This window comes from Trachypithecus francoisi, unplaced genomic scaffold, assembly GCF_009764315.1.
Source record: "Trachypithecus francoisi isolate TF-2019V2 unplaced genomic scaffold, Tfra_2.0 Lachesis_group11, whole genome shotgun sequence".
In the NCBI taxonomy this organism is placed as follows: Eukaryota; Metazoa; Chordata; class Mammalia; order Primates; family Cercopithecidae; genus Trachypithecus; species Trachypithecus francoisi.
In genome coordinates this window covers 12,395,506-12,410,436 of record NW_022681456.1, presented here as the reverse complement: position 1 = coordinate 12,410,436, position 14,931 = coordinate 12,395,506, and the positions used below count along the sequence as shown (strand labels likewise).

General features: G+C 46.4%; 1 protein-coding gene across 6 annotated transcripts in view; it reads left to right on the top strand.

Annotated features, from left to right (window-relative positions):
• The first annotated feature begins 6,836 nt into the window (after nt 1-6,836).
• RNF10 (ring finger protein 10) overlaps nt 6,837-14,931 on the top strand; it is a 50,757-nt gene continuing 42,662 nt past the window's right edge. For 5 of the 6 annotated variants that reach the window (XR_004439543.1, XR_004439542.1, XM_033220370.1 and 2 more), the window contains exon 1: nt 6,837-7,494. Coding sequence is in view for 4 of the 6 variants with exons in the window: in XM_033220370.1 (XP_033076261.1) it covers nt 7,338-7,494 (157 nt within the window). In the remaining 2 variants the exon portion in view is untranslated. Of the gene's footprint in view, nt 7,495-11,877; nt 11,979-14,931 lie in introns of all 6 variants that reach the window. The other variant, XM_033220371.1, reaches the window with a different exon arrangement.

Genomic DNA, 14,931 nt, shown 5'->3' with positions numbered 1-14,931 from the left:
CTCTCTCTTCTCTGATTGAATTTACAATTCACCAGGAATGAGGGGAGCTCAGGGGAGCCCCGAGTCACCTCTTAGTGGCTATGTCTCTGAATCCGGCTAGGCAGAGGAGTACTAACTCGCAAGATATTCGGGAACTCTTGTTTTCTTGTGCAGAAGGGAGAAATTGAGGCATGGTGTGATTGAAAAAGCCAAGATCACGGGGCCAAATCCTGCACACTTTGTTGAGCGTAAGAACCACTTGGTTTAAGTTTTAAAATGAAGATTCCTGGGTTCCCAACTACCAGAGATTTTGAATCAGTAAATCTGACATATATCCCTTTAATCTCTATTTAAGCAAATTTCTCTGATGATTCTGATGCACAAGATTTGCAGACCATTCTTGAGAAACATATGTTAGACTACTCTGAAAAATAAACATACTATGGGCAGACTTCTTTGGTCTGTCCTTTTTATGAACCTAGAAAGCTCATAAATGGGAACGAAAGCTCAAGTATCCACTTAGCAAGCCAGAACCACCACTCACACTTGGTCTCCTGCTGACACAAAGCTACATTCCTAGCTCCAACTGGCATGTCATGGGTGTTTTACTTCAGCCCCAGATTTTCAGTCTTTTTTTAATGGAAAGGGTAATGTAGACCGTCTTGTGCAAAATAAAGAACGGACGTTGTTGAGTTTTGCTTGGATTACTGTATGTTTCTGCTTTCATTCTGTTTTAAATGTATGTTTCCTGTAAATATTTCACGAGGAGAAAGCGCCAATAGAAGAAACTATTTTGAAACGAAAATTCTCTTCTTGGTTTAATATAGCCTGACAGATGGACACCTACCGCTTTCGTTTGGGAAGTACTGTGCTGGGATTTCTGTTTCTTTTTTATTTTAAGAATGATAGAAGGTCCTCGTTGGTATAGTGATGAGAAAAAAAAAGGAATGATACAAGGGCGAAATGATTCATCCATGTATTCATAATTCTCATGTCTTTGTTAAAAGAAATTAAGTGGCCAGGTGCGGTGGCCTGTAATCCCAACACTTTGGGAGCCCGAGGCAGGCGGATTGCATGAGGTCAGGAGTTCGAGACCAGCCTGGTTAATATGGTGAAACCCTGTCTCTACTAAAATACAAAAATCAGCCAGACATGGTGATGCACACCTGTAGTCCCAGCTATTCAGGAGGCTGAAGCAGGAGAATCACTTCAACTCAGGAGTCAGAGGTTGCAGTGAGCTGAGATTGCACCGCTGCACTCAAGCCTGGGCGACAGAGCAAGACTCCATCTCAAAAATAAATAAATAAATAAATAAAGTCTCATCAAAGAGTCTTATATCTTCCATATCTAGTTATATAAAAGAATGTATCTCAGGATTTGGGGCTGTTCCTTCTGCACATCAGATTAAGTGTCCAGACCAACAGTATTTCGCTGTTCTCTTATTTCATATGATTTGTGGGGCAAAACCTGTAAAAAGTGAAGCAGGACAAGGACTGTTGGAAGGCATTTGTTTTTTGAGGTGGCGTCTTGTTCTGTTGCCCAGGCTGGAGTGCAGTGGCATGACCTCGGCTCACTGCACCCTCTGCCTCCTGGGTTCAAACAATCCTCCTGCCTCAGCCTCCCTAGTACCTGGGATTACAGGCACGCATCACCATGCCAGGCTAATTTTTGCATTTTTAGTAGAGACAGGGTTTCACCATGTTGGCCAGGCTGGTCTTGAACTCCTGACTTCAGATGATCTACCCGCCTCAGCCTCCCAAAGTGCTGAGCCACCACGCCCGGCGCTAATTTTTGCATTTGTAGTAGAGATGGGGTTTCACCATTTTGACCAGACTGGTTTTATTTACTTATTTATTCATTCATTCTTTATTTTGAAACAGGATCTCACTTTGTCACCCAGGGTGGAGTGCAGTGGCACAATCATAGCTCATCCTTACCCTCCCAGGCTCAAGCCATCCTCCCACCTCAGCCTCCTGAGTAGCTGGGACTACAGGTGTGAACTACCACACTGGGCTGATTTTTGTATTTTTTGTCAAGACGGTTTTGCCATGTTGCCCTGGCTGGTCTTGAACTTCTGGGCTTGAGCAATCCGCCCACCTCAGTCTCCCAAAGTGCTGGGATTATAGGTGTGAGCTCCGGCACCTGGCCCTGGTCATTTCCTTAATAGCATGTCTATGTGATCTTTTGAATCTCAAACTACTGTGGTTGGAAGGGAATCGTCTATAATTTTCCAAAGTACAAATAGGTGTGGTATGATTCCCAAAGTCTTAGTGTCTGTATGTGTAAACCATATATTTTTTGCTTTTTAATATTTAGTAAAGAATGGGTTTCATGCCAGGCGCGGTGGCTCAAGCCTGTAATCCCAGCACTTTGGGAGGCCGAGACGGGCGGATCATGAGGTCAGGAGATCGAGACCATCCTGGCTAACACGGTGAAACCCCGTCTCTACTAAAAACTACAAAAAACTAGCCGGGCATGGTGGCGGGCGCCTGTAGTCCCAGCTACCCGGGAGGCTGAGGCGGGAGAATGGTGTGAACCCGGGAGGCGGAGCTTGCAGTGAGCTGAGATCCGCCACTACACTCCAGCCTGGGTGACAGAGCGAGACTCCATCTCAAAAAAAAAAAAAAAAAAAAAAAGAATGGGTTTCACTATGTTGCTCAGGCTGTTCTCAAACTCCTAACAGCAAGTGATCCTCTTGCCTCAGCCTCCCAGAATGTTGGGATTACAAACTTGAGTCACCTTGCCTGGCCACATACATGATTTTCCTTTCTTTTTCTTTTTCTTTTTCTTTTTTTTTTTTTTTTTGAGATGGAGTCTCGCTCTATTGCCCAGGCTGGAATATAGTGGCGCAGTCTTGGCTCACTGCAACCTGTGCCTCCTGGGTTCAAGTGATTCTCCTGTCTCCGCCTCCTCAGTAGCTGGGATTACAGGTGTGCACTGCCATGTCCGGCTAATTTTTTTTGTATTTTTAATAGAGACGGGGTTTCACCATGTTGGTAAGGCTGGTCTCGAACTCCTGACCTGTTGATCCACCCGGCTCAGCCTCCCAAAGTGCTGGGATTACAGGTGTGAGCCATCGCACCCGGCCATGATTTTCTAAACCTCACTGTTTGTATCTGTAAAATGAGGACCTGCTTGTCTCATAGGTAAGAACATCACTTGTTAGCTATGCGATCATAGGCAAATTATCTAAACTTTTGGAGTTCATTTTCTCATCTTTAACTTTTATTTATTTAGGGACAGAGTCTTGTTGTGTTACCCAGGCTGGATTCATACTCTTGGGCTCAAGTGATCATCCCTCCTCAGCCTCCTAAGTAGCTGGGACTATATAAAGGGGTGGCATGCCCCTCCACACCTGTAGGCACTTCTCGTTAGGTGGAACGAGAGACTTGAGAAAAGAAATGAGACACAGAGACAAAGTATAGAGAAAGAAAAAGTGGGCCCAGGGGACCGGCACTCAGCATACAGAGGACCCACGCCTGCACCGGTCTCTGAGTTCCCTTAGTATTTATTGATAATTATCTTTACCATCTTAGAAAAAGAGAAGTGGCAGGATAATCAGATCATTGTAGGGAGAAGGTCAGCAGTGAGACATATGAATAAAGATCTCTGTGACGTAAGTTTAAGGAAAAGTGCTGTGCTTTGATATGCATATGCAAACATCTTCATAAACCTTTTTAGCGCATAAAAAGCAGCAATTCCCACCTTTCGCCCTAAGGCGGTTTTCTCCATTCTCATTAAACAGAACATACAATCGGGTTTTACATTGCCCAGGGATGGGCAGGAGACAGATGCTTTTCTCTATCTCAACTGCTAACAACCACCAAGAGGCCTTCTTTCCTCTTGTACTAGTCCTCCTCAGCACAGACCCTTCATGGGTGTCAGGCTGGGGGACGATCAGGTCTTTCCCATCCCACGAGGCCATATTTCAGACTATCACATAGGGAGAAACCTTGGACAATACCTAGCTTTCCTAGGCAGAGGTCCCTGCGACCTTTGGCAGTGTAAGTGTCCCTGGGTTCTTGAGATTAAGAGAATGGTGATGATAACCAGCAAGCTCCCTTCAGGCACTTGTTTAACAAAGCACACCCTGCACGGCCCAAAATCCTTTAAACCTTGAGTCACCACAGCACATGTCTCTTGCAAGGACAAGATTGGGGGTAGGGTCACAGATTAACAGCATCTTAAATACAGAACAAAATGGAGTCTCTCAATGTCTACTTCTTTCCATATAGACACAGTAACAGGTTGATCTCTCTTTCTTTTCCCCACACTATAGGCACACTTAGTCTAAAATTTAGTTATTGTGAAGATTAAATGTGATAGTCAATGTTAACAGCTGTTAAATACAATTTATAGGAGCCCACTGGTTTGCACTGAGCTTCGGTACAGTAGACCAAACCAAAATAGAGTCACTCAAGGTGAAGTTCTACCCAACCACGACTACACTAAGTGTTTTTTTTTTTTTTTTTTTTGAGACTGAGTCTCGCTTTGTCACCCAGGCTGGAGTGCAGTGGCCAGATCTCAGCTCACTGCAAGCTCCGCCTCCCAGGTTCACGCCATTCTCCTGCCTCAGCCTCCTGAGTAGCTGGGACTACAGGTGTCTGCCACCACTCCCGGCTAATTTTTTGTATTTTTAGTAAAGACGGGGTTTCACTGTGTTAGCCAGGATGGTCTCGATCTCCTGACCTCGTGATCTGCCCGCTTCAGCCTCCCAAAGTGCTGGGATTACAGGCGTGAGCCATCACGCCCGGCCCCTAAACTAAGTTGTTTATCTGACCTTCTGAGAAATCACCAAATCCCCAAAGTGGTTTTACCTCACATAAGGAAGTCCATTCTGCTTAAACTTTTACAAGAAAAGTAATTTTGAAATGACTAATCTGCTTTTCAGTCTCTATTTCCACTTAAAAAAATTTTTTAGACAGGGTCATCCCTCTCTGTCACTCATATAGGAGTGCACTGGCACGATCATATCTCACTGCAACCTCCAACTAACTGCTGGGCTCAGGCGATCCTCCTGCCTCAGTTTCCCAAGTAGCTAGGACTACAGGTGTGCAGCCACAGCCACTATGCTTGGCTACTTTTCTTTCTTTCTTTCTTCTTTCTTTATTTTTTCTTTCTCTCTCTTTCTTTTAAATTAAAGTTAATTTTATTTAGAGTATTTTATTCAGAGCCCAGCTAATTTTTGTATTTTTAGTAGGGACGGGATTTTGCTATGTTGGCCAGGCTGGTCTTGAACTCTTGGCCTCAAGTGATCTGCCCCGCTCAGACTCCCAAAGGGCTGGGATTACAGGTGTGAGCCACCACGCCCGCCTGCTCAACTAACTTTTTTTTTTTTTTTTTTTTTTGGAGACGGAGTCTCACTCTGTCGCCCAGACTGGAGTGCAGTGGCACAATCTCGGTTCACTGCAAGCTCCGCCTCCTGGGTTCACGCCATTCTCCTGCCTCAGCCTCCCGAGTAGCTGGGACTACAGGCGCCCGCCACCACGCCCGGCTAATTTTTTGTATTTTTAGTAGAGACGGGGTTTCACCGTGTTAGCCAGGATGGTCTCGATCTCCTGACCTCGTGATCCGCCCGCCTCGGCCTCCCAAAGTGCTGGGATTACAGGCGTGAGCCACAGCGCCCGGCTAATTTTTTAAAAAATATTTTTATTCTTTAGAGTCAGGGGCCTTGCTATATTCCCCAGGCTGGTCTGGAATTCCTGGCTTTCAAGGATCCTTCCACCTCTGCCTCCCAAAGTGCTGGGATTACACGCATGAACCACTGCCTGCCGTCTGTTTCCGCCTCAGTCTCCTGAGTAATGGGGACCACAGGTGCGCACCGCCACGCCAGGCTAAAGAAATAAAGTGATGTACTGTATGAAGAAGTGCTGTAAAGTGATATTAAATGTAAGGTATTGTCATTATTAACGCTATTATTATTATTCCTAATGTGAGACAGACTAAGAGCCATGAATCAATTGTTATTAACGCTAGAATAAGAACCGTAAATTGGCCAGGCGCGGTGGCTCAGGCCTGTAATTCCAGCACTTTGGGAGGCCAAGGTGGGCGGATCCAGAGATCAGGAGATCGGGATCATCCTGGCTAACACGGTGAAACCCCGTCTCTACTAAAAATACAAAAAATTAGCCGGGCGTGGTGGCGGGCGCCTGTAGTCCCAGCTACTCAGGAGGCTGAGGCAGGAGAATGGCGTGAACCTGGGAGGCAAGAGCTTGCAGTGAGCCGAGATCGCGCCACTGCACTCCAGCTTGGGGGACAGAGGGAGACTCCGTCTCAAAAAAAAAAAAAAGAACCGGCCGGGCGCGATGGCTCAAGCTTGTAATCCCAGCACTTTGGGAGGCCGAGACGGGCGGATCATGAGGTCAGGAGATCGAGACCATCCTGGCTAACACGGTGAAACCCCGTCTCTACTAAAAAATACAAAAAACTAGCCGGGCGATTTGGCGGGCGCCTGTAGTCCCAGCTACTCGGGAGGCTGAGGCAGGAGAATGGGGTAAACCCAGGAGGCGGAGCTTGCAGTGAGCTGAGATCCGGTCACTGCACTCCAGCCTGGGCGCGAGACTCCGTCTCAAAAAAAAAAAAAAAAAAAAAAAAAAGAACCATAATTCAACGAGTCTATAAAGGAGTTCCACAAGTATTCCAATGTTTGGCTACATTATTGTTAAGGTATATTATTATTGTTACTGTGTTTTTAGTGTATTAAGTGAAAAACCTGGACTTGGAGCAAATGCAAGTCCCATTATTCTGAAAGCCCTCACAGTGGGGTTGGGACGGAGGTGGGGGAGGAAATGTTAAAAAAAAAAAAAACAACCCCACGAGACCCGGATGTAGGCAAAAACTACATTTCCCAGAATACCTCACCCCTCTCCACTATATTTAGAGTCCATCCGGGTTCTTCAGGATGCTGTTTGGCGACTCGTCGCCATTCCCGGAGCAGCTCGGCCTCGACCCAGGGGCGAGTATCCGTCGCTGTGTCGGAGACGCCTGTCCCCGACACCAAGACAGCCAGCCCTCTCCCCTGCCTCGCGGCGGGAGAGCGTGTCCGGCCGGCCGGCGGGGCTCGCGCACCCTCCCTCGCTTCCCCTTCCCCCGCAGCCTCCGCCCCGCCAGGCCCGGCCCGGACTCCCGAGCCCCGGCCTCCTCCTAGTCCTCGGTCGCCGCTGCCGCCGGGCTTAACAGCCCCGTGCGCCGCTTCTCTTCCTAGTTTGAGAAGCCAAAGAAGGAAACAGGGAAAAATGTCGCCATGAAGGCCGAGAACCGCTGCCGCCGCCGACCCCCGCCGGCCCTGAACGCCATGAGCCTGGGTCCCCGCCGCTCCCGCTCCGCTCCGACCGCTGTCGCCTCCGAGGCCCCCGTTGATGCCGCTGAGCTCCCCCAACGCCGCCGCCACCGCCTCCGACATGGACAAGAACAGCGGCTCCAACAGCTCCTCCGCCTCTTCGGGCAGCAGCAAAGGGCAACAGCAGCCCCGCTCCGCCTCGGCGGGGCCAGCCGGCGAGTCTAAACCCAAGAGCGGTAAGGGCGGGCCTGCGGCAGTGGGCGGGGGCGAGTGCCCCTACTGCTGGGGAGAGTCGTTGCTCTCGTCTGCTGGGTTACTCGGGGACAGGCTCCACTTTCTATTATAGCCCCTACCTGCCCTTTTCCATGGCTCTCATTATTTACAGTTATGTTAATGAGCGCTGTTTTGCGTGGTTTACGTGGATCATTTACATTAATACTCAAAACTGCTCGATTAAGCAGGTGCTGTTCTTATCCCCATTTTACATATAATGAGAAAGGGTAAAGGTCACCCAGCTAGTATTTGGCCCACAGCAGGCCTTAAGACCTGGTTTGTGTGACTCATCAGTCCAGGCTCCTAAAACTCCCAAGTTGTTCTACCCTTTAATGTTGAATTAACATTGGATAGTGTTCAAGTTTAGACGGGTGGGTGGAGCCCAGGGACCTTTCAGACTCAGATCTCTTATTTAATAACCTGGTCCCAGATCCATTTCTCTGTTGAAGAGGAACTCATCCTTCAGTGGCTATTCATTGTGGGGTTAAGAGCGCAGACTATGAATTCAGTCTTTTTGGGTCCCAGTTTGCCAGACCTTGAGTGAGTGCCCCGAATTTACTTGTAAAGGTAGGTGGAGGTAATATAATTAAATAAAAAACAAAACAAATGAACTAAGGTCTTAGGGTATCTGACGTCTGTTTTGCACCAAATACCCATAACGTCTATTTTTGTATGTTGGACTGTAGGATTGTCCTTTAACAGGGAAGGTTTTATTTCTGTAATCAAGTCTCTCAATATTATGACCATTATGATGATAATAGCTACCTTTAATTGAGGGCTTACCATGTGCCAAGGACTAGGTGAAGTTTTTGCCTGTGTTTTCACTGTGCTAGTCACTGACTTGTCTAACAGAGTGAAATTGTTCATATTTAAAGAAGGAATAAACTGAGCAGGTAGGATGTTAGGAGTTGGCAGAGGCTGGAGTGCAGTGTTCTTAATTTTATTTCAAAGTTTGTACTAATCTCTGCTCTGTTTTGTATTTCAGTTACATTAGCAGTAAGAGGAAGGTGTTTTCAGCGACAGTGGAGATGTTGTGGCAGAGAGGGAAATATTTGGAGTCCCTAAATGTGGAGGTCCAGTTTAAAACCTGTCAAGATTAAAAAACCGTAAGAGTGAGACCAGGCGTGGTGGCTCATGCCTGTAATCCATATACTTTGGGAGGCTGAGGTGGGAGGATAGCTTGAGCCCAGGAGTTTCACACCAGCTTGTGCAAGATAGTAAGACCCCGTCTCCATAAGGGGAAAAAAAAAAATAGCCAAGTGTGGTGACACACCTGTAACCCTAGCTACTCGGAAGGGTGAGATGGGAGGATTGCTTAAGCTCAAGGAAGTTGAGGCTGCAGTGAGCTTTATCACGACACTGCATACCATCCAGCCTGGGTAACAGAGAGAACCCATCTCTTAAAAGTAAAAACAAAGCTAAGGCTGACTTAAACCAAACAAAAAACCAAAAAATTGTAAGGTTTACTAACTCACTCAGAGTTCACCTGCTGGATATGGCAAACTCGTTTACCTGGTGTGAGACCATTAGCAGTATGGGTTCTTGGGCCATGTCAGGAAGTGGTATGTATGCAGACTGATTTTGCAGTTGTGCACATGTGTAGCTTTGCCATAGATCCCTCAAAAGATAGAAGGTAGCCAGTCCTTTTGGTCAGTGTTGGAACTGGTTTAGAGTGGTCTGTTCAAAGCAATTGATAAGTAAGTTTATTTTTGCACTCTATTCCCAGATGTATGTTAAGGATTTGGTTCTCCAACTGTCTGAATTCTCAATTTTTCTGGGGCTCCTCTTTAAGCCACTAACATACATTCGTTAGTTGCAATAAATGCCTTAAGTTTATTTCTTAGCAGTAGGTGAAAGCTTGTAACAACTCAAAATAAAACAATAAACAGGTATTTAAGGAATTTTACTGCTATGTCCTTCACTTTGAATATGTTGATTAGTGGAATTAACTGTGATTACCCAACCGGGTGATACAGAATTCTGTAGTAGTTTGACCAAGCAAATATTTGTCATTGTTAACATTTCAAATGGGCTGGGTGGCTATAATCCCAGCACTTTGGGAGGCTGAGGCAGGCCGATTGCTTGAGCCCAAGAGTTCGAGACCCTGTCCTACAAAAAAATAAATGAGCTGGGTGTGGTGGCACACACCTGTAGTCCTGGTTGTGAAGAGGCTGAGGTGGGAGGAGGAGGAAGAGCACTTGAACCCAGAAGTTCAAGGTTGCAGTGAGCCATGCTCACTTTACTGCACTCTAGCCTGGGTGGCAGAGCAAGACCCTGTCTCAAAACAACAAGAAAACTTCTGTAAAAACTCATGTAGGCCGGGCGTGGTGGCTCACGCCTGTAATCCCAGCACTTTGGGAGGCCGAGGCGGGTGGATCACCTGAGGTCAGGAGTTTGAGACCAGCCTGGCCAACATGGTGAAGCCCCGTCTCTACTAAAAATACAAAAAATTAGCCCAGCCTAGTGGCATGCACCTGTAATCCCAGCTACTCGGGGGGCTGAGGCAGGAGAATCCCTTGAAACCGGGAGGTGGAGGTTGCAGTGAGCCAAGATCGCACCAGTGCACTCCAGTCCATCTCAAATAAACAAAAAACTCTCGTAAAGGACCTTTGTTAGATTTTACGAATACACGTGTGCTTTGAGGCAGCGTTCATTTTTTTGTTTAATGTGTGTGTTAGAAAGCTTGACCATGTTTGCCACTGCCAGTGTCTGCTCTTCTGGCTTCTGCTGTGCGTGTTCCCGTAGCAAGGAGGGATGAGCTTTGTAGGCCAAATCCATGCTTCTTCACTAGCCATAACCCACTGCTTGCATTTAGGAACAAAGTAAAAGGCAGAATATGTGGAGATTAAAAGAAGGAAACTCTGGATATTGGCTGATTTTTAAAGTTGAATCTAAGCTGTCTTAAGAACGTAACAGCTAAGACCAGTTCTACTACAACAGATACTGAGGAACTCTGATGCAGTGACTTCACGATGAGATGGTTGCTCTAACAAAAGGGTACACTCAAGCTCTGCATAATCCCATACAAAGATTTCTGCAATACTCATAAGCTGAACACTTCGTATACTGGATTCTGCTGGAAATCATTGGAAGGACCTCTTGAATTTACAGAGTACTGAGTTGAAGGGAAAGCAAGAAGGGTAAGGTGAAAAGATAGTTTATCTTTTGTCAAGGTGAAAAGAGCAAGAGTTTTCAGTATTCAAATATTTAAGTCACTTTTTTCCTCCCCCTTTTCTGCCTCGTGGAAAAAAGCCCTTTAATTTCTATTCTGTAAACTGTCATTAATGGTCATTTGCTTCCTAGCTGCATGATTAATTTCCTTGAGATTTTGTTCCAGTGGCTGGCTTAAGTTTGCCCTTCATTTGTGCACAGGAAATAATAGGTAAATTTGGCTACCAGGATTTTCTTGATCTTTCTGGCTAGAGTCGCATACCACAGTTTCTTTGCCTGGGCTAATTGCCCGAACGTTTATATAACTTTCTTTTGCTTGATTATATTCCTACAGCTTCATTCCAATAGTGTTAATAGGTATTTCTGAGAACATTCAGCAGTAAATATCCTGTGAATATAGCTCAGAGGAGAGAAGGTAGGTTAGGAAGTGGGGAAAGTCATTTAGAGGGAGCAAAGAAAGTAAAGAGAGGCAAGAGAGAAGGTAGGCCGTTTTTGGACAGTGGACCCTGGCCAGGAACCAGCCTCTTGTCCCATCCCCCTGGGCGGATAGAACTGCCAGGGAGGTTAAGGGAAGGTCAGGTATTATGAGGCAGTTATTTTGAGGTTGGTGGTATGAAGCACTGCCCTGGCATTCTTCCTGTTATTCCGGTACGAGAAACCAGGTTACTAGTGGTAATCTGCCTTGGAAAATGCCTCTGACCTGTAAATGGACCTGGAGATTTTAATGGCTTTGAAAATTGAGGTGATTTGAAGCCTTCAGTAAAACCACTTAGAGAAATTAAAAGAATTTCAGGGCCTGTTGGCTGGATTCCTTGGTTTATGTGGCTTTGTTGGAAGTCTGGTGGGTGCTCTTGACAGCAATGATTTGGATTTATTAATGTGATAGGCTTTCAAATCATAGTAAAACTATGTGTCAGCCACTATGGTAGGCATTTTACAGAAGTTTTCTTTCTTAATCCTCATGATTCTATGAGGAAGTATGGTAGAGTATTAGTCCTATTTTACAGATAAGAAAATAGAGGCTTAGCAGTGTTAAGAGTGATTTGTCCAAGTAAATTTTTATGAAGTCCTAGGCGGTATTTTTCAGTAAGCTTTGTATAACCACACTTAGCAAGCAGATGACTTACTGGCACATGCATCATTCCTGATACCACCTCTCTCTTCCTTTCATTCAGAATTACTAATTTCAGCTGGATTCAATTTGTTGTCAGTTGATTCTGTAGTAAGGCCATATGTTGCCCCTCTGGAGGTGCTTGTCAACTACTCTGGACAATGGGTAAGCAACTTGCTTGTGATTACAGCATGAATCAGCAGCAGAAACTTGCTGGCTGGTATTCTGACCTCTAGGCTGAGCCACCTGTTAGAACTAGAGCTAGAAATGAGGATGCCAAGTAATTTAACTGTGAAAAACTTGTGGCCCTTAATTTGGTAATTGGAGGAGGCTGAGATACACCTACTACTACTTGGTGGAGACCTTTCCATTAGGGAAATGTGAAACAACTGAAAAGCTGGGTTAAGTTTTTAAGTGATTTATTTGTTGACTCTGGATCCTGAGTTTAGTGGTCTTGTCTATTTTGGAATGTGTCTTGACAGTAGTTCTTGGCAGTTGTTCTCAGTGGTGGCTATGCATCAGAATCTCCTCAGGAACTTTTTTTTTCCGCTCAGGACAGTCTTGCTCTGTCACCCAGGCTGGAGTTCAGTGGCGTAATCTCAGCTCACTTTAACCTCTGCCTCCCGGGTTTAAGCAATTCTTCTGCCTCAGCCTCCTGAGTAGTGGGATTACAGGTGTCCACCACCACACCGGCCTAATATTTGTATTTTTAGTAGAGATGGGGTTTCACCATGTTGGCCAGGCTAATCTCAAACTCCTGACCTCGTGAGGAACTTTAAAAAAAAATTATGGGTGTGTGGGGCCGCCTCCTAGGAATTTTTTCTTTTTTCTTTTTTTTTTTTGTAAAGATGGGGGGGGTCTCACCATGTTGCCCAGTCTGGTCTCAAACTCCTGGCTTCAAGTGATCCTCCTACCTCAGCCTCCCAAAGTGCTGGGGTTACAGGCATGAGCCACTGTGCCTGGCTTTTTTCTGATTCTTTTTTTTTTTTGAGACGGAGTCTTGCTGTGTCGCCCAGGCTGGAGTGCAGTGGCCGGGTCTCAGCTCACTGCAAGCTCCGCCTCCTGGGTTCACGCCATTCTCCTGCCTCAGCCTCCCAAGTGGCTGGGATTACAGGTGCCCGCCACCTCGCCTGGCTAGTTTTTTTTGTATTTTTTTTTTTTTTTTTTTTGAGACGGAGTCTTGCTCTGCCGCCCAGGCTGGAGTGCAGTGGCCGGATCTCAGCTCACTGCAAGCTCCGCCTCCCGGGTTCACGCCATTCTCCTGTCTCAGCCTCCCGAGTAGCTGGGACTACAGGTGCCCGCCTCGTCGCCCGGCTAGTTTTTTGTATTTTTTAGTAGAGACGGGGTTTCACCGTGTTAGCCAGGATGGTCTCGATCTCCTGACCTCGTGATCCGCCCGTCTCGGCCTCCCAAAGTGCTGGGATTACAGGCTTGAGCCACCGCGCCCGGCCTTTTTTGTATTTTTTAGTAGAGACGGGGTTTCATCGTGTTCGCCAGGATGGTCTCGATCTCCTGACCTTGTGATCCGCCCGTCTCAGCCTCCCAAAGTGCTGGGATTACAGGCTTGAGGCACCATGCTCAGCCTTGTCTGATTCTTTAAGCCTAGATTGGACCCATGGGTCCTGGGCATTCATAATTTCAAAAGTCTGTGCAGGTGATTCTGGTGTGCAGCCAGGATTGAGAACCACCACTCTGAGATTTAAAACTTCACCCCATAGTTCCTTCTCGCAGGGACTTGATGTTTTTTCTGTTTTCCAAAATCTAAAGTGGATCATGTTATCACTCTTGTTCTACCCTCCAGTTTTTCCCATGTATATCCTGGCAAGTTGTCCACAAAACATTTCAAAAATAATACTCTGAATTTTATCTCTGGGTCCCAGGCCTGACAGTACGTTTAACCTTTAGCTGCCTGTTGGCCTGGGTCTGGAGATAAGAGGCAGTCTTTCACTTGACGTGTCTGTCTTCATATCCTTAGGTAAGTGGAAGCCAAGAGAAACGAGTTGATTTTGTCAACTAAAATCATTAGTGATGATGTGGTCTGTTGTTAGGTGTTTTGGAAATGAGCAGTTTACTATCAGAGAGCATTTCTGTAAGCATTGTGAAACTTTCCTTGCCAGTGTGGTAATAAGTGAAGAAATGAAGACGGCCTTCTTGCTCACTCAGTGCCAGTTTTCTTTCCTTCCTTCCTTCCTTTCTCCCTCCCTCCCTCCTTTTTTGACAGAGTTTTGCTCTTATTGCCCAGGCTGGAGTGCAGTCAGCCTCACCGCAACCTCCGTCTCCCAGGTTCGAGTGATTCTCCTGCCTCAGCCTCCCAAGTAGCTGGGATTACAGGCATGCACCACCACGCCCAGCTAATTTTTTGTATTTTTAGTAGAGACGGGGTTTCTCCATATTGGTCAGACTGGTCTGGAACTTCCGACCTCAGGCGATCTGCCCGCCTTGGCCTCCCAAAGCGTTTGGATTATAGGCGTGAGCCACCACGCCCGGCCAGTTTACTTTCTTAATAAGCCCTTGCCATGTAGAATCTGGCTTTACCTAAATCTATGCAAACCGTGAGGTGCATCTTGAAAGCAGCAGTTAGGGTCAAACAGGTAGGGTCCAGGATCATCTGAAACAGTCTTAGATAATGAGGTTGGGGGATATGTGTTTTTTTTATATACCTATCCTCGTAGAATCTCCTTTGCTTGCGGTGATGTGGAATGGAGTTAAGGAAAGCAAAGCAAGAGAATGTGGCTGAGTTAGCTGGGGTTCTGCATCCCCTGAGTTTTCCTTTATTTTGTTTTTTTGTGTGTGAGACAGAGTTCTGCTCTGTCTCCCAGGCTGGAATACAGTGGCCTGATCTCCGCTCACTGCAAGCTCCTTCTGGGTTCATGCCATTCTCCTGCCTCAGCCTCCAGAGCAGCTGGGACTACAGTTGCGTACCACCACGCCCGGCTAATTTTTTGTATTTTTAATAGAGACAGGGTTTCACTGTGTTAGCCAGGATGGTCTCTATCTCCTGATCTCGTGATCCGCCCACCTCGGCCTCCCAAAGTGCTGGGATTACAGGCCTGAGCCATCGCGCCTGGCCTTTTTTTTTTTTTTTTTTTTTTTTTTTAGAGACAAGCTCTCACTCTGT